The 27,305-nt window shown below is 33.0% G+C and overlaps 1 protein-coding gene across 4 annotated transcripts in view; it reads left to right on the top strand.

Annotated features, from left to right (window-relative positions):
- The window catches only part of Cpsf6 (cleavage and polyadenylation specific factor 6), a 31,189-nt gene extending 5,506 nt beyond the window's left edge, over positions 1 to 25,683 (top strand). Inside the window, exons 2-11 of one of the 4 annotated variants that reach the window (XM_026386592.2) lie at positions 2,365 to 2,574; positions 4,255 to 4,358; positions 7,553 to 7,698; positions 8,720 to 8,893; positions 9,025 to 9,135; positions 9,563 to 10,067; positions 10,397 to 10,512; positions 10,982 to 11,135; positions 13,787 to 13,976; positions 20,789 to 25,683. In XM_026386592.2, the coding sequence (XP_026242377.1) occupies positions 2,365 to 2,574; positions 4,255 to 4,358; positions 7,553 to 7,698; positions 8,720 to 8,893; positions 9,025 to 9,135; positions 9,563 to 10,067; positions 10,397 to 10,512; positions 10,982 to 11,135; positions 13,787 to 13,973 (1,707 nt within the window). In that variant the 3' untranslated portion in view covers positions 13,974 to 13,976; positions 20,789 to 25,683. Of the gene's footprint in view, positions 1 to 2,364; positions 2,575 to 4,254; positions 4,359 to 7,552; positions 7,699 to 8,719; positions 8,894 to 9,024; positions 9,136 to 9,562; positions 10,068 to 10,396; positions 10,513 to 10,981; positions 11,136 to 13,783; positions 13,977 to 20,788 lie in introns of all 4 variants that reach the window. The other 3 variants (XM_026386590.2, XM_026386594.2, XM_026386593.2) reach the window with 3 other exon arrangements.
- Positions 25,684 to 27,305: the final 1,622 nt, after the last annotated feature.

Below are 27,305 nucleotides of genomic sequence, written 5' to 3'. Positions count from 1 at the left end.
TAATGTAAAAGATAAGTATGATATAATGAAGCTGCAAAGATTATTGATACAACAAAAGAATATTGCTTTGAATTGAATTTTTAGAGATGGTGGCAAATGTATTCAGATTCATTAATATTTTTTTTACCAAGTCGAAGTGTATACCATTGGGGTTAGGAGTACAGGCTGTGGCCCTGGAACAGAGTGAAGCTAACTAGTCAACTCGGAGATTAAATCCCAGGACCATGGTCTCATTTAGAATCATACTTCAACCATTTGGAAGCAGTCCAACTACCAGACAAAGTGGCTAATTCTATATTGGTAGAATCATATCAATATGGAAAATTGGTTGATGTCAACATAGGAATTCATGGACTTGCAAAAAATAGTAAGTGATTATAATGTACCAGGTTAGTGTAGCTGCAATCAATGTTGTAAATTAATGTCTATTTGTGTAAACATTTTCATAGATTTCCAACTATGAAAAATACAATGTCTTTGTGTAAGTGGAAGTATAAATTTAAATATTAGTCTTATTATTAATAACACTTGCATTCTTTTTTACTCTCCCTCAGACCATATATTGTGATTAGTCTCTGCTGAGGAGGATGGAAACACAGCTCCCTTTGAATAATAAAAATAACTCTACTTGATGTACAGAACTGGATTGCAAGAGAGTTTAAAGTGCCCACTATCTCTTGTGGGAAGCTTTTTAGTATTTTTAAGTGTATTAAACCAATGCTACAGCCACGCCACCTGAATGAAGCTTCAGCAACACTGAAACTTCATAACAAAACACTCCTTTTTTTCTAGTTTTAACTGTCACTGCACTTTGAATATGTTAAATTAACAAAAACTAATTTCTTAGAGATATTTTGGTATTGCTGTGTAATAAAGTAATGGCATTATTTAGTGATTTGTGGTCTTAGTTTCTTCCCATTGCTAAAGATGGCTTTAGTCACTTAATATTTTGAACCCCTTATTAAATAAGTCTTAAACTCTAGCTCATAACAAATAAAATTGGTATGTAAAAGATTCTCTAGTAAACTGGATAGCTCATTATTTATGAAGATTACCTGAAGATGACATTAGAAATTTGAGGTCCCTTGGGTTATGGTATTTACCCTTCTGGGTTTTTTGTTTTTGTTTTTCTTTTGCTTTGTTTTTAAAGAAAACTTATTCTGACTCAGAACAAAACAATAGCCATGTTCCCTTGTGGTCCACAGTAATATCTAACTATTCTGTTTGCCATCATGTAACAAATGCTTTCTCTAGGTCATTTATTCATGTAGTTGTCCCTAAAACTATTAGTTCTTCCTTATATGCCATTTGTATGACAATTCCTTAATAAATTGTATAAATGGATAGATTATACGAATGATGTCCGAACTTTTAGTTGTCTTATATTTGTCTTTTCTTTTTACCTCAAATGTTCTATCTCATAAGAATAAAACAGTTTATACTGATTTTAAATACGTAGTCTTGGAAAGGGAGGAAGATAAAAATGGAGATATTTCTATGCCACAGGGTTAATTAAGGTTGTGGCCCAGTAATCATTACTAACGGCAATTAAATGGTGTTGCATGTTCTGCTGAATCCTACACTGCATTTTTTTTTTGTGCTTATTTACAAATTACTTAATTTTCTTACATTTTTCTCTGGGTTGCATATCTATTTCTTTTTTGTTTTCTCTTCCTTCTTCCTTGCTTATCATTGACACCCACTAGCATTGCTTTAGTTCTGCTGGTGACAATCATTGGCAGAGTTTTACTAAATCTTTATTCTAGTAAATATTTTTCTCTTGCTAATTTACTTGACTAGATATTTAAAAAGTCAGGTAAGCACTAGCTCTTTGTTGACTTAAAATAAGATACTAATTTGAATTGTTTGACCTATATTTCATTGTTTTTCTAGATAATTTATTATGGCATTTTAAATCATGTACCTACCCACATTTCTATGACCTTTTCCTATAGTTCAACTGACTGTTCTTTTTCTAAAACTCTAGTAACTTTCTCAGGGTTGGGAAACAAGGTCTGAATGCTGTAGAAAATAAGTTATGTTCTTCTGTGTTCAAATATTAAGAACTTAAAATGGCTTTGGGTTTTGTTATAGTCTTATGCCAAATATTCTTTTAAAACTTGTCTACTAATATTCATGTATTGTTATTTAAGAAACACTTCATCCAAGGAAGGTTTTAGTTATAGTCACCATTCAAGAATACATCTGTTGCATAAAGTAAGAAAAGACTTGTGGTGATCTTTGGGACTTTTTTTTAGCTTCCATCATGTTTTTAAAATAAAAAGAAGAGTTGAATGAATTTGTGTTCAAGTCTGTTTAGTATTCTGACCATTGTATAATCTGGAGCATTATTTCTATACTCAGGAAGCGGAATATGGTGGGCATGATCAGATAGATTTATATGATGATGTCATCTCTCCATCTGCAAATAATGGAGATGCCCCAGAAGACCGGGATTACATGGATACTCTCCCTCCAACTGTTGGTGATGATGTTGGCAAAGGAGCAGCACCAAATGTTGTCTATACTTATACTGGAAAGAGAATTGCATTATATATTGGAAATCTAACATGGGTAAGTAAAGTTAACATATGAACTGAGTTATTAGTCATTAATTGTAAACTGCTTTAGTAGTTAGTTTTTGTCCCAGAATTTTTTTCCCCCCTTTGGTACCAGGGATTAAACCCTGTGGTGCCCCCTCCCCAGCCCTTTTTATTTTTAATTTTGAGATAGGTCCCACTAAGTTGCTGAGGCTGGTTTTGAACTTGTATCTCCCTGCCTCAGCCTCCTGAGTTGCTATGGTGTCAGGCGTGCACCATTGAGCCCATTTTGTTTCTTTATGTTTGCTTATGCAATAAGAAGGGTAAAAACACTTATCTTTAAAAAGTCATTGATTTAATTCTTCCTAGTTTTGAATTTTGTAGTCCTTCATTTTTTCTTGGGTGGACATACCAATTAATTATAGTTAAATTTTTTTTGTCTTTAATTATGCTTTATATGTTACTACTCCTACCTGACTTAGGGTGTTCCAATTAAGAAAAATGTTTGCATAGGGTCTCAAACTAGGATTCATCAATGTACAAAGAGACTCCTGATTTTAAAATATTGTTAATTTCCCAATTCATATTACAGACTGTTGATTTGAAATCTGAATGTCCAGTGTCTCTATTTGTTTATTTATTGGTGTTAAACCTGAAATACCCATAAAAGTAATCCAGGTAGAATTTTTCTACTTAAGCTGTTATATAAATTTGAAAGTTTAAAAATAATGTACTATAAGTCAAATTGAAACATGGCACTCTTCTACTTCCTTAATAAAAATGTTTTTATTAATATTTACTACTTCTTTAATAAAATTAATTATTTTTAGTAAGAATGTCTTTAATTTTTACTGAACAGTCTTTTCAAACTAAGTGACTGATTTTGCACCACTTGGTTGCCAGTCCAAGCAATCTTTGCAGTGTTGAAAATAATAGCATAGTTAAGAGCGTGGTTGCTAAGTAAAAATTCGAATCTTGGTTCCACCGTCTTGATTTTGTGACTTTGGGCAAGCTTTTTACCTTCTCTATTGCATCAAATGTAAAAAAATGGAAATGATGGGATTTACCTGTGTTTTAAGAGTTAACCACCTGTCTTTATTTCCTTTATTTTTTCTCTACTATAAAACATTTTATTTGTTTATTATCTTTTCCACTAGATTGTTACCACTATGAGAGCAGAAATTTTGTTTCGTATCCAGCCCTAGAATGGTGCTGGCATATAGATGGTACATAGATATGTAGAAGGTACTCATACATATTAGTTTATTTTTTCCAGGTTTTTTTTAATATTTACTTTTTAGTTATAGTTGGTCACAATACCTTTATTTCACTTATTTATTTTTATGTGGTGCTGAGGATTGAACCCAGGGCCTCATGCGTGTAAGGCAAGCGCTCTACTGCTGAGCCACAGCTCCAGCCCACTTTTCTCCAGTTTATATTCAAACACAAGATGAAATTTATTTCACAAAATATTTTCCTTTAAGGGAGGAAGTGACAAGTGAAGTTGGTTTTATTGAAAACTTAAAATCAGAGTAGTTTAAAGCTGAAAGAGGTTAGGTTTCCAGATTCTTTTGTGGAGCTGAAATCTAGTAATTAGATTTCTATTGAGCTTGAATTTTCTCTTGTTTAACTTGAGTTTACCTTTAAAACCTAAATTCAAGAAATAAAGATCCGGGTATGTCTTAATAGTTAATAAGTGGAAAATATCTTGCAGTGGACAACAGATGAAGACTTAACGGAAGCAGTTCATTCTTTGGGAGTAAATGATATTTTGGAGATAAAATTTTTTGAAAATCGAGCAAATGGCCAATCAAAAGGGTAAGAATTTTTTGTTGTTTTTATAATAAAATTTAAGTTAGCTTTTGATTGCAATGTGTGTTAGTTTTCCTTAAGGTTAATGCTAATTACATGTGCATAAGACACATGATTACATTGGAAGGAGGATCTTTGATAAAGATTCATACTCATTTCATATACCTTGTTATTTAGCAAACTAAAAAAATGGGCAAGATAAGGCTTACTTTCAAATTTTCCTGAGTTTTCTTCATCTATGGTTGAAATAACAATTTTAAGAAGCATTGCTCTTCCTGTGGATTAAGAGATGGAAGCCTGGTGCAGTGGCGCATGTTTATAATCTTGGTGACTCAGGAAGCTGAGACAGGAGGATTGTTAAATTCCAGGGCAAGCTCAGCAATTTAGTTATAGTTGGTCATAATACCTTTATTTCACTTATTTATTTTTATGTGGTGCTGAGGATTGAACCCAGGGCCTCGTGTGTGCAAGGCAAGCGCAGTCCTTATTTTTTAGATCATCCTTATCTCCTGTTCCAAGGCACTATCATCTCTCTCTTGAACTTTTGCAGTTGTTTCCAAACTGGTGTCCCTGCTATCACTCTATGTCCTATACTGCACATGATAAAAGTTTTTTAGCTTTAAATAATGTTAGACCGACATCAATACTTTTCTACTCAGAATCCAGACGGCTTCCTGTCTCATAGTTGTTACCTTGCTATATCTATAGTGCTCTGTGATCTATTGCTGTTTTCCTACATGTCAGTCTTGTGTTTCTTGGCCATATTAGGCTCCTTGTTTTTCATATAACTCTCTACATAAGACCCTTAGCTGTTCACCCCACCCCACTGGTCCCCCACTTTTTTGTGGTGCTAGGGTTTGAACCCAGGGCCTTGGGCATACAAGGCAATCACTCTACCAAGTGAGCTATATATCCCCAGCCCTGTTTACTTTTCTTGACCCGGGTTTCCCCCCAAATACCACATGGCTCATTCTTTTATTTCATTCTAGACTCAGACTTTTTAGTAAGAATTCTCTTTCTTGGCCACCCTGTACAAAATAGTAACTTTCTTAACCTGTCTCTATCTCCTTTATTTTTTCTCTACTATAAAACATTTTATTTACTTGTTTATTAACTTGTCTTTTCCCACTAGATTGTAAGCTCCATGAGAATAGAAATTTTGTTTTATTCACTGTTGTGTATCCAGCTAGAATGGTGCTGGCATATAGAAGATGGTGCTCAATGTGTAATTGTTAAATGAATTATTTTGCTTTTGTTTTTAATTTTTAATGCTGGGGAATGAACCCAGGATCTGGCACATGTTAAGTCCATACTCTGCTACTGGACTATACCCTCAGTCCCAATTAAGTTGTTTCTAAATGTTGTGACCCAAGATAATATTAGATCAGCAACAGAATTTTTTGGCTAGAATAAGGGATCTCGTTAAGAATAAGAACCATATTGAAAATTAGGGCTGTAAGCTCCTAAAATCCTTACCCCCAGTAATCTCGAATTTCTGTATTTGAAATTGATAATCATTTAGGGTTTTAAAAATTATTTTTATTGTTGAAATATAATTTACACAACATAAAATATATTCCTATAAGGTGTATAATTCAGTGGCTTTTTGTTTTTGTTTTGTGTTTTTAGCATATTTACAAAATTGAGCAATCATGGCTACTATCTAATTTCAGAAACTCTATGCCTATTGTTAGTCACTCCCTAATTTCTTTCCCCCTCTTTGCTTACAACCACTAATGTACTTTCTGTATCTGGATTTGCCTGTCTTGGCTATTTCATGTAAGTTAAATCATAAAATATGCAGTTTTGTGTATCTAGCTTTTTTTCACTTAGAATGATGTTTTCAAGATTTATCCATGTCATTGCAGGTATTAGCTTTTCTTTTTATGGACGAATAATGTCCCATTATGTGGATGTAGCACTTTTTTAAAATTTGTTTTTAATATATTGGTAATGGGAATTGAACCCAGGGGTGCTTTTATCCCTGAGCTCCATCCCCAGCCCTTTTTTTTTTTTTTTTTTTTTTTTTTGAGACAGGTCTTGCTAAGTTGCTGAGAGCCTCAGCCTCCCAAGTCTCTGGGATTATGGGTTTGCACCACTGCAATATAGCACTTTAAAAAACAACAACAATAAAACTCTTTGATGAACATTTGGGTTGTTTCCACTTTGTGTTCTTACTGAAAACATCCCTGTGAATATTTGTTTACCAGTTTTGTGTAAACATATCTTTTCATTCTGTTGGATTTATATCTAGGAGTAGCAATATTGGGTTATATGGCAGCTCTATATTTAATGATTTGAGGAGCCACTAGATTGTTTGCCAAAATGGTTGCATGATTTTATATGCCCATCATCAATGCACAAGGATTCTAGTTTCTTCATATTCTCACTAGCATTTGTTAAAAATCTTTTATTATATTCATACTAGTGAGTATGAAATGGTATTTCATCATTGTTTGATTTGTTGAACATATTTCATGGCAGTAAAAAGTGAAAATAACATAAATGCCTGTGAACTGATATGGATTTTTAAAAAAAAGTTATGTCTATAATATATTCGTCGTAAAAAATGAAGTGCTCATACTACAACATAGATGAACCTTGAAAATATTAAGGTTGGGGCTGGGGCTGTAGCTCTGTGACAGTGCTTGCCTAGCACTTGCAAGACACTGGGTTCGATCCTTAGCACCACATAAAAAAGGAAATAAAATAAAGGCATTCTGACCATCTACAACTACAAAACAATTTTTGAAAAAAAATATTAATGCTAAATAAAAGAAGCTGGTCATAAAAGAAGACACATTGTATAATATCATTTATAATATGAAATTTCAGAATATGTAAATTCACACATACAGAAAGTGAAATTGTGGTTCCCTAGGATTGAGGGATGGGAGGAAATGAGAGTGATGGCTAATGGGGTATGGAGTTTCATTTGGAGGGTAATGAAAATGGTCCACAATTGACTATGATGATGGTGGTAAAACTCAAACTGAAAGCCACTGAAATGTACATTTTAAGTGAGTGAGTTCTGTATTAAATAGGTATGAAAGTGTAAACTTGTGTAACTTTAAGAAATATTCTCAGGATTGTGTTTTGGTTTTACATAAAAGTAAGTTCAGACCATTTTCTTTTTAATAACATTATCATTATTTATTCCTCCTTACTTTTATACCTCTACTCCTTTAAACACCTTTTAGATTTGCCCTCGTTGGTGTTGGATCTGAGGCATCTTCAAAAAAGTTAATGGATCTGTTGCCTAAGAGAGAACTTCATGGTCAGAATCCTGTTGTAACTCCCTGCAATAAACAGTTCCTGAGTCAATTTGAAATGCAGTCCAGGAAAAGTAAGCAATTTCTTAGGTCTTTTTTTTAAAGATGTGTATTTTAACCATTGTTTCTACCATTTGTTAGGTGTTATATACTTAGTCTTAATATTTAGTTCTTTGAAGACTTGTTTTTATAAAGTTCATGCTTTGAATTGATTTAATTACTGGTTTTGACTGTGTATCCACATACTGGACCCCTATTTCCATTCCATTTTTCGCCAGATGTCAGACTCAATACTACATGATAGTGTAAGAAGTTTTTGGTTTTTTTTTTTTGTCCCATGTGGTGCTGGGGATTGAACCTAGTGCCTCACCCGTGCTAGGCAAGCACTGTACCACTGAGCCACAACCCCAGCCCTAGTGTGTAAGTTCTATAGCTGCCATGCTTGTCCTGTCATTCTCGTGTTAGAGAAAGGAAGAAACTATATCCTAATCCTTAGACTCAAGAAAAGATATATGTATGTTATGGTTATATGTTATGTTATGATTGGTGAGAGACCACTTATTACCAGAAAGTATTTATCAAGTTTGCTTTTTGGCACCAAGACCTTTTTTCATCAAAGTGAATATAGAAAAGATTTGTCATTTACACACTTAGCTAATGTTAACATTTAAATAGATAACACGGATGAACATGTAATTAACAGAAATTCAAGTGGTTGTTTCTCTTTTAATGTTTTAGCACTTATCTGAAGAATACATTATCAAATTTAAATGAATCTGTGCTACTGAAATTAAGATTTCTGTTGAAGAATTTCGGTCTTGGCTGCTGCAGAGTACTGGTATTTTGAAAGAATCTCTTACTCAGTGAAAATAACATTTAAATATGGACATTTCAAGACTTCAAAAGAACTTAAATAGATGTGAATGTTTCCCTAACCAATACTTCTCAAGTAACTTGCACAGGCCTAAGACATCTGCAAGTTAATATGTAGTATAGTATAAATGAACTTTGAAATAGAATAGTTTGTAATGTAAATGGTTACATTTCAGAGAAATGTATAGTAAGTGCTATTTATGAGTATTTGGATGTTTGCAGCTACACAATCGGGACAGATGTCTGGGGAAGGTAAAGCTGGTCCTCCAGGAGGCAGTTCACGAGCAGCATTTCCACAAGGTGGTAGAGGACGGGGCCGTTTTCCAGGGGCTGTTCCCGGTGGGGACAGATTTCCTGGGCCAGCAGGACCAGGAGGGCCACCCCCACCTTTTCCAGGTAAAACTTTTATTAAATTACCATGGATAAAAACGTATCTACCTTAATACCTCTTTTCCTTTTCTCTCTTTTTCAAGTAATGCATTATTAATGTGACTTACTCTCCTTGTTATGCTATTTTTGGAATCCAGGAAATTTGATCAAGCATCTTGTTAAAGGAACTCGGCCTTTGTTCCTGGAAACTAGGATTCCATGGCATATGGGGCACAGCATAGAGGAAATACCCATTTTTGGCCTAAAAGGTCTTTATTTTTCTCCAAACTTGCTTGACTTATATATAGAATATTTACATCCGTCTTATTTTCTTACCTCTTAAAAAATCCTTTCAAGACCATTTTTCCTTGTTTCACTTTCTAGCTTGGCATCAGAGTAGAATATAAGGTGGGTGATTTCACTGTAAGAAGTGTATATACACTGAAAGATGGAAAATAACTCTAAGCACTGTAATCTTTTGTTTTAGTAATTTTTCTTAAGCATAAAGTAAGCTAGTTATAAATGTAAGAATATTCTTCATCTTTGTAGTTATTAGTGTAGTGTTTACGATATGGGTTTTATTTAAAAAGAAAGAATCTTGGTTTATAAGTTGTACTTTAAAAGTAAATTTTGTCATATAAAAGTTAAAATGCCTTTATTATTGAAGTGTTTTTTTCTCTCTCCTTTATTCTATAGCTGGACAGACTCCACCACGTCCGCCCTTAGGTCCTCCAGGCCCACCTGGCCCACCTGGCCCTCCACCTCCCGGTCAGGTTCTGCCTCCTCCTCTAGCTGGGCCTCCTAATCGAGGAGATCGCCCTCCACCACCAGTTCTTTTTCCTGGACAACCTTTTGGTCAGCCTCCATTGGGTCCACTTCCTCCTGGGCCTCCACCTCCAGTTCCAGGTTATGGCCCCCCTCCTGGGCCACCACCTCCACAACAGGGACCACCTCCACCTCCAGGCCCCTTTCCACCTCGCCCACCTGGTCCACTTGGGCCACCCCTTACACTTGCTCCTCCTCCGCATCTTCCGGGACCACCTCCAGGTGCCCCGCCGCCAGCTCCACATGTGAATCCGGCTTTCTTTCCTCCACCAACTAACAGTGGCATGCCTACATCAGATAGTAGAGGTCCACCACCAACAGACCCATATGGCCGACCTCCACCATATGATAGGGGTGACTATGGCCCTCCTGGAAGGTAAGTTTGTATATAGCAGTGAAAGTATTTGATTAATGATAAGAACAGTGATTCTGTGAAATCTATTCTATTGTATAAAATGTAAATATATCATTTCTGCCCTCCAAAGAGATGAGGATTCTAAGTCCTTTATTTCACTTGAAAGACACTAGTATAAGATAATTTTGCTTAGACTTGTTCTTTGTGTAGGAAAAATAACATCTTCCATATGGACAAGTAACTATTATCTTTCATGCACATGTTAAAAACTGCTAATATGAATTGGCTTACACTGTTTTGACTAACTAAAATCTATTCAATAGCAATTTATGATTTTTTTTCTTTTATAGGGAAATGGATACTGCAAGAACACCATTGAGTGAAGCTGAGTTTGAAGAAATCATGAATAGAAATAGGGCAATCTCAAGCAGTGCTATTTCAAGAGCTGTGTCTGATGCCAGTGCTGGTTTGTATATTTCTCCCAGTATTGGTATTTCTTGTTTATGTTATTAAGAATTATCTAAAAATTTAAGTGCAGTCTTAAAAATTTAGTCTTTTTATATTCTGATGTCGTTAGCTATCTATTTTAAAAGCATTGAAAGAAGCTGTATGTCACAATATAGTGGAAAGACCCCTAATTTTATTAGGTTTAGATATAAGTTCTAACCTTCACTGTTAATGTTTTAGGGACCTATGACAACTCATTTTTTTCTCATATTTGCAAAATAACTTGTTTCATAGAGCTGTAACAATAAATTGTGTTGATTTCATGAACGTAAAAGCCTGTTGCAAATTTTGAAGCACACAGAAAAAGATATTATCATTTAAAAGCACATAATTTGGTAAAATGCTTTATCACTTTTATCCCCAAGTGCTTTAACGGCATTTTGAAAACAAAATTTGTTTGACATCAACTGTTTTCCTTTCCCCTATAGGTGATTATGGGAGTGCTATTGAGACATTGGTAACTGCAATTTCTTTAATTAAACAATCCAAAGTATCTGCAGATGATCGTTGCAAAGTTCTTATTAGCTCTTTGCAAGATTGCCTTCATGGAATTGAATCCAAGTCATATGGTTCTGGATCAAGGTAAAACTTTCCTGTCCCATGTCTTTTTAAAGCTGCTAGTTAGCAAAAGGAGAAAATACTACTGTGTTTGGGACTTTAAAGTATGATTTCGATTTTATTTACTTTTTACTCTGCCAGAGTGAATTTTTTAACTATATCAAATCAGGTATTTGCTTAAAATCCTTTAGAAGGCTTTTACTTAAAATTAATTTGTAAGCATTGAAGCATTATATGGCTCCTGTTCACTCTTACCTGTAAAAATTGAGGCACTATATGATGTAGTCTCTTTTTAGCCTTGTTTTGTACCTCTCCCCTTAGTCACTATTCTCTAGCCAAATTGGAATCCCTTCTTTGGGACACATCAAATATTTGGCCATCTCTCTGATTGTGTATTTGATATTCCTTCTGTTGGGAACCCTTTTCCCTGTCTATATCTTTGGGTCCGTATTCCTTCACATCTCAACTTAATTTGATTTCTAAGGGGCGGCCTTTTATCCCAGGTTAGTCCGTCATATCGTTCTGTTTCTTTCATTGTACTTACTATAACCTTTTCTTGTTTGTTATTCCCCCTTTTTTCTGACTACAACACATAATAAAGAGAAGGGCCTTAGCTATTCTGTTTACTATAGTATAGTGTTTCTCATGTCTGAACATTGCCTGGTATAGAATAAATGTTTTTGAATGAGGGAGTTATGATTAATCTTTTCTTTAATAGACAAGATTTTTGAAGTCTTTTTGAATTAGGCAATCTTGAAATACTGTATATTTTTGACTAGTGGACTTTATCTGGAGATAGTCTTCGTTAAGTTGAAGGAAAGGAATTTGTCTTTGGCATGGTCTCCAAATTTATTATTATTATCTTTCTGACCCAGTGTAAGGATCTTTATATCCAAACAGAAATTTCATAACTAAAGGCCATATCATGCATTTTCTTTGTTTTAATACAAAGTAAGAACTTGCACTTTGATCAAGGCTTAGCACCTAATAATGTTTAAATCTAGCTGTTTGGTTCAGAAATGCATGATAAAAGGTATTCTTATTCAAACTAATAGATGGTGGTTATTTATTTTTTTAGCAGTATTGGGAGTTGAACCCAGGGTGCTCTACCACTGAGCTATGTCTTCACCCTTTTTTATTTATTTTGCAATAGGGCTTCTTGCTAAGTTGCCCAGGCTGGCCCTGCACTTGAGACCCCCCCTGTGTCAGTCTCCCAATTAGCTGGGATTACAGGCATGTACCAACCTGCTCAGCCAACAATTATTATTTTCTTATTTTAAATTTTGAAGATCTAATGGTCTTTTAGGCTTTATACTCTGGTTAAAAGTCTGGTTTTTTTTGTGGACTTTTTTTTGTCATTGTTGTTTTAAAAGGCAGCTCATGAAAATATTTCTACTTATACAGTGTGAATAGTATACCAATTCTTTCTACAAGTCCTAATTGTGAGCTTCTCATCTGCCTTCCCTCCTCCTCCAGATAAACACAGGAAAGTTTCTTGCTGGGCGTGGTCACGCACACTGTAATCCCAGCAGTTTGGGAGGCTGAGGCAGGAGGATTGTGAGTTCAAACCCAGCCTCAGCAAAAGTGAGGTGCTAACCTAAGTGAGACCCTTTCTCTAAATAAAATACAAAATAGGGCTGGGGATGTGGCTCAGTGGTCAGGTGCCCCTAAGTTCAATCCCTGGTATCAAAAAAAAAAAAAGTTTCTTAATGAGGTATAGTACTCCTGCTAAGTCATATTTTGGCTAGCTAGAAATGTAAAATTGATATTTATATACATTGATCTCTTGGCATCTGTGGGAGGTTGTGTCAGGACCCCTGAAAATACCAGAATCTGTAGTTGTTTGGATTCCTTACATAAAATGGAATATTTATGTATGGCCCACACTCATCCTTTCTTGTACTTTTTTCCCCTCTCTCCTACCGTTTACTCCTGTGTACTTCAAAAAACATCCTTACTTTACTTCCAATATACAATACAGTGTAAATCCTGTGTAAATAGTTGTGTTATATTGTATTGTTTAGGGGATAGTGACAAGAAAAAGTCTGTGTTCAATACAGCTGCAATTTTTTTATTGGATATGGAAAACCAACTATATAGAGTAATATTGAGTAATATTTCATCATGTTTCTTTTCTGTCTTAATTAAGCACGTACCAAACACTGTGTGTAACTTTTGCATTTTGAGATGTGATACTAAAACACAAATACCTTCACAATTTCACAGGCTCTTACTGTGGAGCTTAGCAATCTCAGCATGATTTTTCTTTCCTTATTATTAGGTCAGTAACTTTCACCTTTTCACTTAACCATATCTGAATTTCACTTGGAGCTATTATTAAATGAAATAAAAGTTGCTTAATTAACTCAGTGCTATAATACCATGACACTTGGTGTGATAACTTAAGATAGCTACTAAATGGACAGGTAGTATGTACAGTCTTCATGTTCTGCAGAAGGGGATGATTCACATCCCAGGTAGGATTTAGCAGGACAATGTGAGATTTCATCATATACTTCAGAATGGTGTGCAGTTTAAAACTGTAATCCTGACTGTGGTTGACTGTGGGTAACTAAAACCACAGAAAGTGGAACCACATATAAGGGTTGGGGGAGGACAACTGTACTATATTTTTCAGTTATGGAGAGTATTAATCCAGTAATTTCTTTTAGAAGACGTGAACGATCAAGAGAGAGGGACCATAGTAGATCACGAGAAAAGAGTCGGCGTCATAAATCCCGTAGTAGAGATCGCCATGATGATTATTATAGAGAGAGAAGCAGAGAACGAGAGAGACACCGGGATCGTGACCGGGATCGTGACCGAGAACGTGACCGAGAGCGAGAGTATCGTCATCGTTAGAAGGTGGGTATTCCTTGTTCCCAGTATATTTAGCATGTGCATTATTAACAGTCATTATAACTCCAAGGCTATTGTTTATACAGTATATATCTACATATAAATGGTCCAAGTACTTGTTCTGAATTTAAAATTCTGAAAACATCTGAGAAAACAGGTAAGTGATCACAGGTAAAAATTTTGACTTTTGTCCTTGAATGTTGTATTAATTGTTTTTAGATTTCAGATCACTAATGGTATTAAAGCAAGAAAAATAATCAAGAGGACTCATTGTGTACTTCTAAAATCTAAAAATCGGGATTTTTGTAATCACATACATAGTTTGCATGTGATTTAAAGTATTAAAATATCTATCAGGGAGTCATTTCAGATATAAATATTATGTGCTTGGATTTTTAAAAATAAGATTTCTGTACTTCCTTGAACTAACTTCATTTGTCCCTAAAACTTTTAAAGAAAGTCTAACACTATAATAATTTATAAAAGGATGTTTTCTTGTCATGGAAAGAGCTTTTTTCTTTAATTTTTTTTTTTTAAAGACACTTTTTCTGGCATCTGGTTTTTGTTTTTAAAAGAAAAACATTATCCTTTAATTTGCAAAGAAGATGAAAAAGTTATTTAATTAAAATGGGGTTCAGGGTACATACACCAAAATTTTTAATTGTGTCATGCCATACATCCCAGGTTAGAATAATCTTATAATAATTTCCTTTGATGTTTCATTCATAAACCATAATCATTGTCTTTTTTTCTGTATTTTAAACTATTTCTTGTACATTTTTCATAAAGTGAGAATTGTCTGTTTATGCTTCATTTTCACATGTAATTTTATTTTTATATTTGTGAATAGCATTTTATCCATGTGAAGAGTGTGGGGAGGTCACTATAAGTCTTGTGCTTAAGACATGAAGGTTATTCTGTAAACAAGATATTTTTTTCTTCATATGTTGGTGGCATATACAAATTAAATTAGGCTTAAAACAAACCCCTTATAAGTAAATAAGTGCAATTCATGGGAAACTTACTGAAAATTCAGCAATGGTAATTGTTAGTATTTAAATTGTAATAGGCATATATCAGAAATTTTATCAAGTGTATGTAATTCTGTAACAGAAGAGAAATTTCTTTAACCATAACACATATATTAGCAAACAAAATCATTTTTGAATAATACTTATAGGAAATAAGTATTTAAAACATTTTTATGGAACACAGATAAGCTATTACACTGTTTGCAATTTTAGGGACTTTTAAAATGAGAAGGCCCATTTTAATACATTTTTTCCTTGCATTTTGAATATGCAGCTTGGATATTTTTCAAAATGTTATTTTTTTATATAGTTCTAAGTATTGTATTACAAAATTTAACATGTCATTCTCAAAGCATTCCTTTAATATGAAACAAAACATCTTTTATTTTAAAACTAAGCTTATTGAAATTGATATTTGTTTTGGATGTGAAAATTGAATGTTGTGCTTTGTAAGTCTAAATAGTAAATTTTAAAGATGTAGCTCCCCCCCACACACACACACACATACACACACACACAAGTTGAATACCTCTGATCCTGTCCTATGAAAAATTCTTATTGTCTAGCAGTGATTAAGGTGAATTGTTGCCAGGGCATAACTTGCAATGTTTAACTGTATTATCCTTTTCATTTATAGAAATGTTTAAATTCTACAACTTGAATCTTTTTTTTTTTTTTTCCATAAGACTTTATAAGTTGCCACCAGTTTTCTGGTTACCAAAGGCATGATAATGAAACTTGAGAACATTTTCAAACCTGGATGTGCCCATCAAAGGGGTCTCTAAACCAGTTTATACCCAAAGTTAATTAGGGATAGTTTTCATACCGGTTTTAGTAAAGCTAGTGAAGTCAAGCAAGTAAATTCCTCCTGAAAAGTCCATTGATTTTAAATACTTTGGATTTATATTTCAGTAATGAGTGCACCAAAACAGATCATGATTTGAGTTTCATAACATTCAGACATTAACTATGAATTCCTAACGTGAAAACTATTGTTGACATTTTTCTGAATCCCTGATGTACCATGCCAGAATTCCCATGTTGTTTGTACATTAATCAGAATTGAGTTGTAATATTGTAATGCTTCAGTTGCTTCATCCAAGCAAAACTTTACGTAAGCATTTCCATTGCAAAAAATAATTCTGTTATTCTGGATTATTGTACCTTTGCTATACCAAACATTATTTATTATGGAAGTAGACATGAATAGAGGGAATGGGGACTGGGATTACATTCAAGTGAAAAACTTCTTTAAAAAAGATTTACAAATTTCGTTACTATTATAAGGTCTATTGTGACCTGTTTAGAAGTTTTTAAATATGAGTCCTTTTGAGCTTTCATGTAAATCTTAAATGGATTAAAATGAATAAAGTGACTTGAAAGCTAAAGTGAATGTCAGTAGTAAGTCTGTATACAAATAAGTAATAATGTAATCTATTATTAAAGAGATGATGAATGGCTAAACGGGCAAGTTCTTAATTTAACTGGAAACAGTGATGTTGGCAAGCTGTTAATGTCTGTCCCATCTTGGTTTTTTTTGTGTTTGAACTGTTGGGTAATGTTAATTACATTCTCATTTTAAAAATGTATTAGTTTTTCTAAAAGCATTTAATATTAAGTTTGAGTAGATAATATTTCAATGAGGAAAATATCAATATTGTAAATTTCAGTATGTAAATTGTGTTTCATATTCTGTAATTTTTGCCTCTATTCTCAGACCACTCTGAGCAAAATAAAAGTGATTTAAGATTGTACACTTATTACAAAAATAACTTTACATTCATTAGTTATTTTATTTTAGGTTTTATTCCTTATTACTTGTTTGAAACAGGCCTACTCATCAAATTTCTGTTTGTAATTCAGTTTTTGCATGCTGAAGAGTAATGAAAGCAAATTGTATTTTTAAATTTTCTTTATTTCACTTTCCTGCTCTCTAAGTTATAAGGTTTTATATATTCTCAAATAATTATCCATTTCCTTGATAAAAGTTTTTAACATTTGTGTATCAGGTCTGGATTAGTAACTATACTTTTCCTTGACTATGAGATTACTTCTACCACAAATAACATGTCTTTAGATTTTATTACTGCACAGGAAGTAGGGTGCTTTGCATTGCTTATTCTGCTTATTATAGTTTTGTTGATAATTGGGGGAAAAAGAAAAAGCCTAAAGAATAAAAAGTTCTTGTGTTAAGGTGTTTTAATCTGCTTAGAAATTAGTGTTAAATTGAGCCATTTGTGAAAATTACATTCTCTTGGTTGCCTGATGAATGATAACTGGTTGTAATAAGATGTAAAAATTATTTCTGAAATTCTTAGGTCATCTGAGATCTGCCTAAATATTTCCCAGCCCTGTGTTTCCTTGTGCCTTCTCAAATAGCTTAACTGCTCTGCTTCATTTGGATATGCTAGCTCTAATTTCGTTAGTTCTAATTTCTCTTGCTTTTAGTGTTATTTGCAAAACCTGTCTGACTACACAGCTATCTTACTCAAAAGTGACAAGAGAGGCCAGGAAGTGATCCCTTTAATGGATGTATAGTGTGTTTTGCTCACTGTGGTTTAAGAATATACTTTTGTTTATAAATGAATAATGTTCCTTGTTAAAAAAAAAATTCAATGCCAATGCCAATGTGAGTCACCTTGCTCTCACCCTCATCTCAGTGTGAAATTTACTACCATTGTTTTAGTTTGTAAATTAGATTGTTTTGAATAAATAATGTGTTGAATGACTATTTAGTTAGCATTGTTTTAAAGAAAACCTGATAACCAATTGGGGTAAGGATGCCATTGATGCTATCCAAATTTATGAATTTGCCGTCCGTGGTAGCATGTTTTAACTCACAGTGAATTCTAAATAACAAGCAGCTTGTTTGGAAATGTCTATTTTGTGAATCTTTGGAACAACGTTGATTTTTCTTTGTGATGGGGTTTATTTCTAATATTCAGTAAGTTGCCTAGAGCAACAATTGTATATGTGTTTAATTATAGAATAGTAAATATGTTATAGTTGAAATGAGGTAAGTACCATGTCCAGAAGTAGAAAGGTAAAAATAGGAGATGTGGTAGCAAGGAACTTTTTGTAAACATCTACAATAAACAGAATGGTTTTTGTATGATGTTCTAGTCACTATAAGAAGAAACTAAATATCTGTTAACACGTTTTTAAACACTTTTCTTGCCCACCTCAGATCTTTTTAATTAAATATATTAACATGGAAACCTATAAAAGTGCTCTAACAAATACACCTTAGAGCATTTTACTTAACAATTGAATTTACCGTGAGTTTAATATACTAATGCTAACAAATTTGCTTAGATAAGTTTCTAACAGAAACACTCATAATTTGAGTTGTTAATAATGGGTTGATTTTATATTATCTGAAAGTGCAGGTACTTCTCTGTGTATTAAGATTTTACTTAGTGGTCACTTTAGTCTGTAGAGTGGTAGATTTCATTTGTCTTTTTTAGCTAAAGCAAGTAATTGTGTGGCTTTGACAATGCAGATTTGACCAGATACTATTCTGAAAACATGGGCATTGAATGTATTTTTCACTTTGAAGCTTCTTTTTGATATCTTTGTTTATGTAGATGTTTACTTAGATATTTGAGACTATAATATGAAATTGGATTATTGGAAATGGGTTATTGCCTCCTTTTGAGATTGTAAAATTTGTATTTCCAAGTGGATAAATGTAAAAGTGTTTAGGAATAGAAACAAATACTTAAATTATCCCCCAAATTTTATGTGCGTATGGTGAAAATTAGAGATTTATTAATAGTAAAGACTTAAATCTATAAAGTATAATCATGCAAAAGATGAGTGCATTAATTCTGGATAAAAATGTGTATTGTAACTTAAACGGATTCTCTATATTAAAAGTAATAAAATTTCCATTTGGAGTAATACTGATTGATAAAAAATTGCAGTACATGCCTCCTCCTCCCACTTCTGAGCACCTGGGAGTGAATCTAGAGGTACTCTACCACTGAGCTACATTCCCTTCCCTTTTTATTTTTCACTCTTGAGGTAGGGTTTCACCAAGTTGCCCAGGCTGGCCTTATACTACACCTGTCATAGAAGGGTTGAATATTTTTGTTTTGCTCACTATGATTTCAAAATATTTTTTCCTCCTAATGACCTGCTGTGGGCTTATTTTTATTGTTGTTTTTCTTCTTCACCCTTTTCAGCAAAATTAAAAAAAAAAATAGGGAGGCTGGGTTTGTGGCTCAGTGGCAAAGCACTTGCTTAGCCTGTGTGAGGCACTGGGTTCAATTCTCAGTACTGCATATAAATAAATAAAATAAAGGTCCATTGACAACTAAAAAAAAAATTAAAATAGGGAGATAGTATACTTTTGCAGTAAGATTTTTGAATTTCCTAATAATACTTTTTTTTAAATGCATATACATTGCAGGGCTGGGGGTGTTGCTCATTGGTAAGGTGCATGCTTAGCATGCATGAGGTCTTGGGTTCAATCTCCACCCCATCCCACCCCCAATACTTTACAAGTAATAAAAATAAAACTTTTGATAGTAGACATTTTATATTTTTTCTATGAAATAATTCCACCAAATAAGCTTCATCAGCATAAGATGAAGGAACATTAAAATGGTAACATTGGAAATGACTTACATGTATCTAAAAAAAGTAGGCATATAGACACTATTTAGGAGAGAAAGACCACAGTTATATAACATCTGGTTTTTCCTTTTAGTTTTAAAATAAGTTGTTATTGCTGGGCCGTATGAATACATACATATGTGTGTTGATGTTCTTAAGATACTTCCTAGTTAGGGGGAGAAAGAAGATAAAAGATAAAGACATAAAGATAAATTTATAGTTGTGACAGAAATTAATTGTAGAGCAAAAGTATTTTAAAATTACTTTTACTTAGTACTGAACATTGTGCCCTTTGGATGCTTAAATCACTTAAAAACTTCGTTGTTTCTGGGAACACTTCCAAATTAAATGAATGTTTCTTTTGTGAACTCTACATGCAGTTTGCTTACATATGTATTCTTGAGACTTTGGTTTATCAATTTTATTGTTTTTTTTTTTCTTTATGTGGGTTTACAATGAAGTTTATCATTGTAGATTCCGATTCCTATTTAGCTTGTTTTTGGTTAGTTTATGCTTCTATATTAGATATTTCGAAATAGGTGGAATAGAGTGAAAGTAAAGTAAATGTGTCAAGTTTGTATTATGTCTAAAAGATTTGTACGTGGATGTCATATTTATTTAATGTCCATATTGAACTATTTATAAATTTTGTAACACGGAACACCATTTGATTTATAACAATTTCAGAAGTTCCTGTATGCTGTCAAATAGTTGATTTGTAAAATTTATTGCATTTTATATCCAGTTTAGCATTGTTAAATGAATTAATATAGAATTGATATGTGGGTGAATGAAATCTACATTAAAATCATCCAAACATTTTTCCATTTATTTTTGTAGTATACATATTTTAGAAAATGACTTATGACTGTTTTCCATCATCATAGAAACAGTAGCTGCTATATTTTAATTTGTCTTAGTCATTAAATTTCAAAGGCAATAATATCTAAGAAGAATGTAATTAGTGTCTCATTTTTTAATTATCAAATAAATTGGGAGCATTTCTCCACCACACAGGCAGCTACTGTTTCATTTAATTCTTATTTTGTGCTAGAATACATAACAGTGAAGTAGATGCACGACTTGTGTATGTATAGTTAAGCCAGCGTTTTTCTGTGTATGATGGGGAATAGCAAAATCTACATCACAAATTTTGACACATTACAGCTGAAGGAAGAGGAACAACTTCCAAGACAAAACAGTCTTCATGGGGGAAAATGACGCTTGTCCAGCAGTTTGCTTCTTGTGATTGAACTGAACCTGTAAGGATTCATGGATAAACTGAACAGGAATAGATCTGAATAAAGCAAATCTGCATAAATGGTAACCAGTAGCTCTACTTTTATTTTTTATGTTGCTTAACTGTTTTATTTGAAGGAAACCTGTGTGATTTAAAAAGTTAATAGCTTTTGCAACTTTATTACTGGTTATATACATTTGGCCATTATAATGTGCAAGCAATTGGAAAAAAAAGTCAAGTATATGCTTGTTTTTATAGTAGTTTGTTCTTGTTAAAAATGTTCATATGATAATGTCTGTAAACAGCACCACTTTGATTACAATAGATGTAGTGTTGTAATAAACTGTTTAATGGGGCTGATGTGTAAAGCTGTTCAAGTTATTTGATGTTTACACCTCAGGGAAAGTCTTGTGTTCAGCAATATCTGAAGATAATGTTACTATGACAACATTTTTACTGTCCTTTAAAAAAAAAGCATTGCAATAGCGGTTTTGGATATGCATCAATCTAATCTTGCGTTCAGTGAATTAAACATAACTAATTAAGTGTCTCTTGCCCTTGATTTTGATATTAGAATAGGTGATTACATGGATATTTAATATTTCTATATTCTGCTTTTCTAGCTGTTTTTACCTAGTTAGCTTGTGACTTTGCTGAATGGTATGTAAACTTGTAAAAACTGAAATTTGACAGACACAGCAAATCCCATCGATGCACTAGGGGTCAAAGAATGTTGAGGTTTTAACATTTTAGAAAAGTCTCACATATTTGCTACAGTAGTGCAGTTTAATTACAACACAGGTGTACTGAAACACTTAATTGTGAACTGCTAGCATTGAAGTGAGATTTTGAATTCTGATTTGATGCTATAGTGATTTACTGATTTTTATTGATGATGCTTATGGTTTAACTTTGAAGCCATAGGCAGTGTAAATACAGTCATGCAGCAGATAAATGTAGGAAGAGCCTTGGTTTTATTTTCCAGTTGGTACCAGTTTCTGAAGGATGTGTTGTATTAACATAGGGGTGTTTTCTCCAGTGTAATGGGAGATTATAGATGTACCTGTCTCTACAGTTGAGAAATTCTATATATTTTTGTGCAGCCTGTTGATTTCATGCTAGAGTTAATCAAAGATTCCACCCCCCCCAAAAAAAAAACCTGCCTTACATGAAGGCCTACATGAAAAGCATCTGGCTTACACGTGTTCTTAATTGTAAAATTAGCAGAGACCAGATCATCAACTGGATATTTTTATGGAAAGATAATTCTGAATCACTATTTCAGAAATTTGAGTTAAAATTGTTAAACAGGCTAATTTGTTTTTTTTTTAAATATATTTTTAAGATCTGATAATCTTTGAGAGACCTTTGGATAGTACACATTGGTTTTTAAAGTATGGCCAAATTTTAGGACAATGCTTAAACATATTTTGGTACCATAGCTATTATCTAATGTGCAACCATACAAGCCCTCTAGAAATTTGCATTGCCTTTCTTCAGTTTTGTCTTGTCTGCTTTCAAACTACTCACAAAATTAGCTGTTTCAAATTATATTATTACTAGTTTTATATTTTGTGAGTGGAGTATTTGTGTAAGGGATCATTGATGTTTACCAGAACTGTTTGCTCTCAAAAATGATTTTTAAAGTATTTTATCTTGTTGAAAATGCAGTTGCCTTTTTAACATTATTTGAAAGTTGTATCAAAATCTGTTTTCTTGTTTTATGTATAGGTGTTGTAAGTTTTTGTCATTTCTTAAGCTTTTTTATATTTTAATTACAATGCCCTAATGTGAAGAAGTTTGGACTTACATATATTACAAGGGAAATTAGTTTATAGTAAGATTAAAAGGTAAGTAAAATGTCCATGAGAATAAAATTTTCTATGAACAGTTTAAAAATGAAATCACAAAAATCTCTACTTGAAGTGAAACTGGAAGTTTTGTACTAATTTAATCCTTCATCTACCTTTTCATTTTTTTATCAGTGGAACCTTTTAATTGTTCCTTCTATATTATTCTTCTCCCTGCTTGGCTTACTTCATTACATGACTTTTGTTGCAGACAGTGTGAGTGTACTAGATTTGTTTGCTTCTATCTAGTCTTTTGTTTTAAGTGTTGTCAGGAGGACTTTTGGTTTGACCAAGTAGTTTTGCAAAGTCTTTCTCCACCTGGTAACATATGAATGTATAGCAGTAAAGCTAAAAATTGCAAACCTTGTTTTATTTGTCATACCCCTTCTGTTGTTTATGAATTGATGTTATTTGAAAGCTTTTTTTTAATGTTAAAAACAATCCAAAGAGAGAAATCTTTACAAAGACGCCAAAAAAAAAAAAAAAGTGAGTGTCTCAGAGACCTTTTTTTTTTTTCTTAATTTATAATAACTAGTGGACATGAAAACAAAACTTGAGTTGATTTTGAGCCATAGCATTTGTTTATGCTATGCAGTCACATTCCTTTTCAGGTAGTGGTAAAATTATGGACGAGTGATAACAGCACCTGAATGGTGTTGATTCTGAAGCAACACTTTGAATTGAATGTGTTTGCTTTTGGTTAAAGGAAATAGGTTGTGGAAAGGATATTCCAATGTGAATCTACATGTATTTTATTTTGTTTTATTAAGATTTGAAATAACTTGCCATGGCTGTTGATCATAGGTTAACCAATTTAATGACCCCCTTTACCGGAATATTCTTAAGCAGTTAAATACAATTTGAAGTTCACAAATTACTTGTAGCTTAAGGTATTATTTTCATTTGATTCTCCTATGGAGAATGTTGCTTTACTTTTTTACTAGTTTAAGGTCAATTCTAAAAATAAACATGGAGGTTTTAATGAATGTTGTATAATATTTTATAGTGAAGGGGAAAATTGTTGAAAGGGTAAAGACTTTATCTTTCCCTTAATGTATTTAAATGTGCCAATAACCTAACTACACACTGTTTTATATAATGACATGCTACTATAAAACTTTTCTGTTGGAGTGCTCAACATTTTGGTTTTCTAAATGGTCATTGCATTTTCTGTATCTTACAAGGTGGCTCCGATTTTGTGTTTCAAGCTTCAGCTTAATTTATTTTAAGAGGAAGTTTATGTTCTAATTCTTTATTGAGAATATAGTATTGAGATTCTCACTGTTTTATGGGTAATTGTTTTTTAAATTTTATTCATTAAGTTCATTTGCATCCCATAGTCTGTAAATGTTTTCCCCTGTTGTATGTACTTAAATGCACGCTTATCCATTGTACATATTAGTCATTTTTTGTGGTAATATATAAGTGGGATTTTTGTAGCAAAGCGTTCTGTTTTTCTGTTCTTAAAGTGTGTGCGTGTGTGTGGTGGTTTTTTGTTTTTTTGTTTGTTTGTTTTTTTAACATTAACCTTCAGTTTAAACATTGTTGTACTTATTTTTTAGCAACTTGACTCTTAGAAGCCTTAGACTAGTTTTTAAATATATATTCAACCAAAAATTATAAATTTATTAAGATGTGGCCTTACATATGGCATTCTTTGTATTATAATATGAGATGTTTTATTTAGAGAAATCAAGATTCAGGATTAAAGTTTCGTCTTAAGTTGAAATGGAAAATGTGTTAAAATGTCTAGGCTTCTGGGAGGAAGTTCTTATAATCTTCTTTCTTGGCATTAGAAAGAAGCAATATGAATTTTTATGAATATTCAAAATATTCAGGCAATTGTATTGTCAGATTGATTTAGATTTGTCTTAACTAATGTTTCTTTAAAATTTCAGGTTGTTGGCATTCACTATCTGAGTATATAGGTATATGATTTTTGTATGGGATGTATAAATAAACACTTGGTTACCTACAGATAGATTTCAATGTTTAAAGACTTCCTGCTGCATTAATTAACATTGTATGGGAGGCTTTAAAAATATTAGGTAAAATTTAATTGAAGTCATAACAAATCTTGATATGGTATTTGTGGATAATGAACACTACCAGTTTTTCATGTGGGAGTATCCTAAAACTCCACCATGGGTGTAAATGTTTTACATTAATTTCATAATTGGACAGACCCTGCATTTAGTTAAAAAAAAATTCAATTTGAAGGTGTGTTTTTTGTCACACTGTTACTGCGTAACACTTCTCAGCATTCTGTAAGTTAAATTATTTTAAAATATAATGGTAAATTCATGTTTGTTTATTTTTTTACTTTGAAAATGTAGTACTCAGGTGGTATTTAATGGGAAATGATCCTTTGAGGTAAATCATAATGTATTCTAAGGAATGCATCTATAATATTGATGACTTTAGCCTTAAAAAAAGGTCTATTATTCCTTCTTCCTCTGCATCCCATGGTGTATTAGCAAAGTAGTTTACAGCCCGGTACAGCCTTACAAAGTTGTTTTACAATTTTTAATGGAAAGTCCTTAAAAAACAAACAGACAAAAAAAATTGTATCATATTACCAGTATCCGTGGATTACTGAATCACAGTTTGTAAATAATTTGTCTAATATCAGAAGGCCAAAGAAAGTCTTAAAATTTTAGCTATTGACTATGGTGACTTCACAATAAGATTTCTGTGCAAAAGGTAAGGTGATTTTTGATCAAATAGACATCTTTTTGATGTCCATGAGAACTACACTTCCATATTAGCTTCTACTAAAAAGCTTTTTCACATTTTATTAAAATGTTTGTAATTGCAATTTTGTGTTTAATGTTTATTTTTGTCTTTTCTTTTCTTTAGCATTTAGGTGACTGTTCAGCAGTTTGCTATATGGCCATTGTTGGCCTTAAACTGCACTAGTAACAAGCATGGTATTTATCTTGTATTGAAAATAAAACAAAATTTTGATAATACTTGCAGTTTGTCCTGTTTGATTTATAATTTGTTAAACATTGTGTATGGAGTATTTCTGTTTTGGTTTGGTTTTGGTACCAGGGATGGAACCCAGGGGTGCTTTAACCCTAAGCTACAACCCCTTCCTTCTCCCTTATTTTTACTTTGAGACAAGGTTTCTCACTAAGTTACTGGACTATCCTCTACCTTGTGATCCTCCTGCTTCAGCCTCTGGAATCAGGTGTGTACCACCATATCTAGCTATCATTGTGTGTAGTTTTGAGTACTATTGGGTAATATGAAGGGTAATATAATTGGACTTTACATTTTGTCTTTAAGGCAGCCTTCTTGGAGACTTTTTAAATTCTTTGCTGGCATTTTGATGCTCTTTCAAGTAGATGGTATCTGGTTAGAATTAAGATGAAGGAATTCAGAAAGTCTGTAAACTGTTTTATTTGTAAATCTAAGATTCAGATTTGCCCAGTTTTAGGGGATTATTAACTAAAAATGATTTTATATTTATTATTTATTTATTTTAGTTTTCAGTGGACACAACATCTTTATTTTTATGTGGTGCTGAGGATCAAACCCGGGTCTTGCCCGTGTGAGGCAAGAGCTCTACCACTGAGCCACAATCCCAGCCCCTTAAAAATGCTTTTAAACAGTGACATATTTGTTATTTCAATGAGAAAGAATACGTGCGGGGTGGGGGTGGGGGGGAGTTGAATCAGGGTCCAGATGAGTCACCTGCAGGCTTTAGAGTATGTTGAAGATTAGTTCTGAGCAATCAAAATTATCATTTGAGAAAGGAAGTTACCATTAGTGGAGTCTCTTTCAGTGCTTACATTAAAGTTGTGGGTCAGGTTTTGTTAGGTTCTGTTACTTTTTTCTCCCCCTGATTGTTTTCTATGTTATTATACATTTACATTTTAAAGAAGATGGTGTTCATTAATCCCACTTGGATTAAATTGAGATTTTGTCTGTAGCCTACAGAGGCAGGGAACATTTAACCACAATAAAAGATGGCTGAGAGCAATTTTGATCAAATGCCAGCCGACACTCCAGGAGTCAGTCAAGGCCTGATACAGTATAACAAAGAGATACTAAAAAATTATTATTCTTCTTTTTAAGTTTTACAAGGAGATTTTTTTTAAATAAAGGATTGATAGTTTCCCCAGTCTTCCTAGTTTTGTTTCTCAACAAATACATGAAACAAGAATTGTTAATAGTAAGTGTTTTCCATTGCTATCCTGGGTCTTTGTCTCCCTTTTATATTTCATTAACAGAGTTCTTGGGTTTTTAAATGGCACATCAGTTCTGATCAGCTGTTGTCAATGCTAGATAAGATATATATATTCCTGTCCTCCACACAGGGACATTCTACCAAGTAATCTATATTTCCAGCCATTTTCATTTTGAGACAGGGTCTTGCTAAGTTGCCCAGGCTGGCCTCAAACTTGGGACTCCCCTGCCTCAGCCTCCTGGTTTGCTAGGATTGATAGGCAGGCACCAGGCACCATCATACTTTTGTTTTATTTTTACATTCTTTTCAAAAGTCCATACCCCACTTACAAGAGAACTTCAGAAGATAGAATTTATTATCTTAATGTAGATCTGAATTAAGACTTGGAGAAAAAGAAGG

This window comes from Urocitellus parryii, chromosome 5 (genome assembly GCF_045843805.1).
Source record: "Urocitellus parryii isolate mUroPar1 chromosome 5, mUroPar1.hap1, whole genome shotgun sequence".
NCBI classification, from domain to species: Eukaryota; Metazoa; Chordata; class Mammalia; order Rodentia; family Sciuridae; genus Urocitellus; species Urocitellus parryii.
This window is presented reverse-complemented; position numbering and strand designations above follow the sequence as displayed.